A 1,276-nucleotide genomic window follows, 5' to 3' on the forward strand; every position below is an offset into this window, starting at 1 on the left:
TAATGTTTTCTTATCCAGTTTCATATGGATTAAATTATTTCGCGATACGAGTTCAAGTAATTCCTTTAGGTCTAAGTAATCCTACTTTAAAACACTTTAAGTGTATTTTCTTCGTGATAAATATCGTATACAACAATTTCAGTCATTAAGGTTCAATGTTCTCGTAAACAGAATTTTTACTATTGAATTATATTGGAACACATACATTTAACTAAAACAAGTTATTATTAACGAAGCTGCGTCTTAAATAAAGACTCGTGTTAATTCGTACTCCATTTTGTCTTAGCATTTTCTATCTGATATGAGCCAAGGAAAGTCGCTTCTCAATCAGACATATATATATATATATATATATATATATATATATATATATATATATATATATATATATATATATATATATATATATATATATATATATATATATATATATATATATATATATACAGTAGTATATGGTTACACATGTTGTAAAATGAATTCGTTTTGCTGACACACTTAAAAAAAATGGATTATAAACTAATATAGTAAACTCTGTGATATACAAGGGTCGTTCAAGGTTGACCGAGACTTTTATTTCTTCAGAGGAAACAGAGGGTACAAGAAGCACCAAACTATGTCAGCTTTTCAAAGCATTCTCCGTGCGTGTCGAGGCACTGTTGCTATCGTTGTGGCAGCTCCCTGATTCCTTTGACGTAGAAAGAACTTGGTTGTTGTCGTAGCCACTGGAGGACATCGTTCCGCAGTACTTCATCTGTCGTGAATTTCTTCCTTCCCAGGTGGTTTTTAAGGAGTGCAAGCAAATGATAATCAGTGGGGGCTAAATCTGGACTGTAGGGGGAAGGGGCAGAACTTCCCAGCGCATTTCGGTCAGAGCTGTTGTCGTCACATTGGCCGTGTGAGGGCGGGCATTGTCATGGAGAAGAATGCCATTTCCAGACAACATCCCAGCTCTTTTGTTGCGAATGGAGTTTCGTGCAGCACCACTCAACAATGTGGAGTAATATTGGGCATTAATTGTGCTCCCTTTGTCCAGAAAATCCACATGGATAACATCTTTCATGTTCCAGTAGACACTTACCATGATCTTTCCACCGGACGGCTGCGTTTTGTTTTTCTTGGGTGGCGGGGAACCTTTATGCCACCACTCCATGCTGTTTCTTTTGGTCTCTGTGGTTGAATTGTTCAACCATGTTTCATCACACGTGATGATGGATTGCAACAATTCATCACCTTCGGCTCGAAACCGATTCAGAAGCTGTTCACAGACCGTCAT

The 1,276-nt window shown here is 37.1% G+C and overlaps 1 protein-coding gene across 1 annotated transcript; it reads right to left on the reverse strand.

Annotated features, from left to right (window-relative positions):
* Positions 1 to 820: 820 nt before the first annotated feature.
* LOC145679004 (histone-lysine N-methyltransferase SETMAR-like) lies at positions 821 to 1,276 on the reverse strand. Its single transcript, XM_081749605.1, has one exon. The coding sequence runs from the start codon at positions 1,274 to 1,276 to the stop codon at positions 821 to 823; it is 456 nt and encodes a 151-aa protein (XP_081605731.1).

The sequence above is a fragment of the Thermobia domestica genome, chromosome 2 (assembly GCF_964235325.1).
Source record: "Thermobia domestica chromosome 2, izTheDome1.hap1.1, whole genome shotgun sequence".
In the NCBI taxonomy this organism is placed as follows: Eukaryota; Metazoa; Arthropoda; class Insecta; order Zygentoma; family Lepismatidae; genus Thermobia; species Thermobia domestica.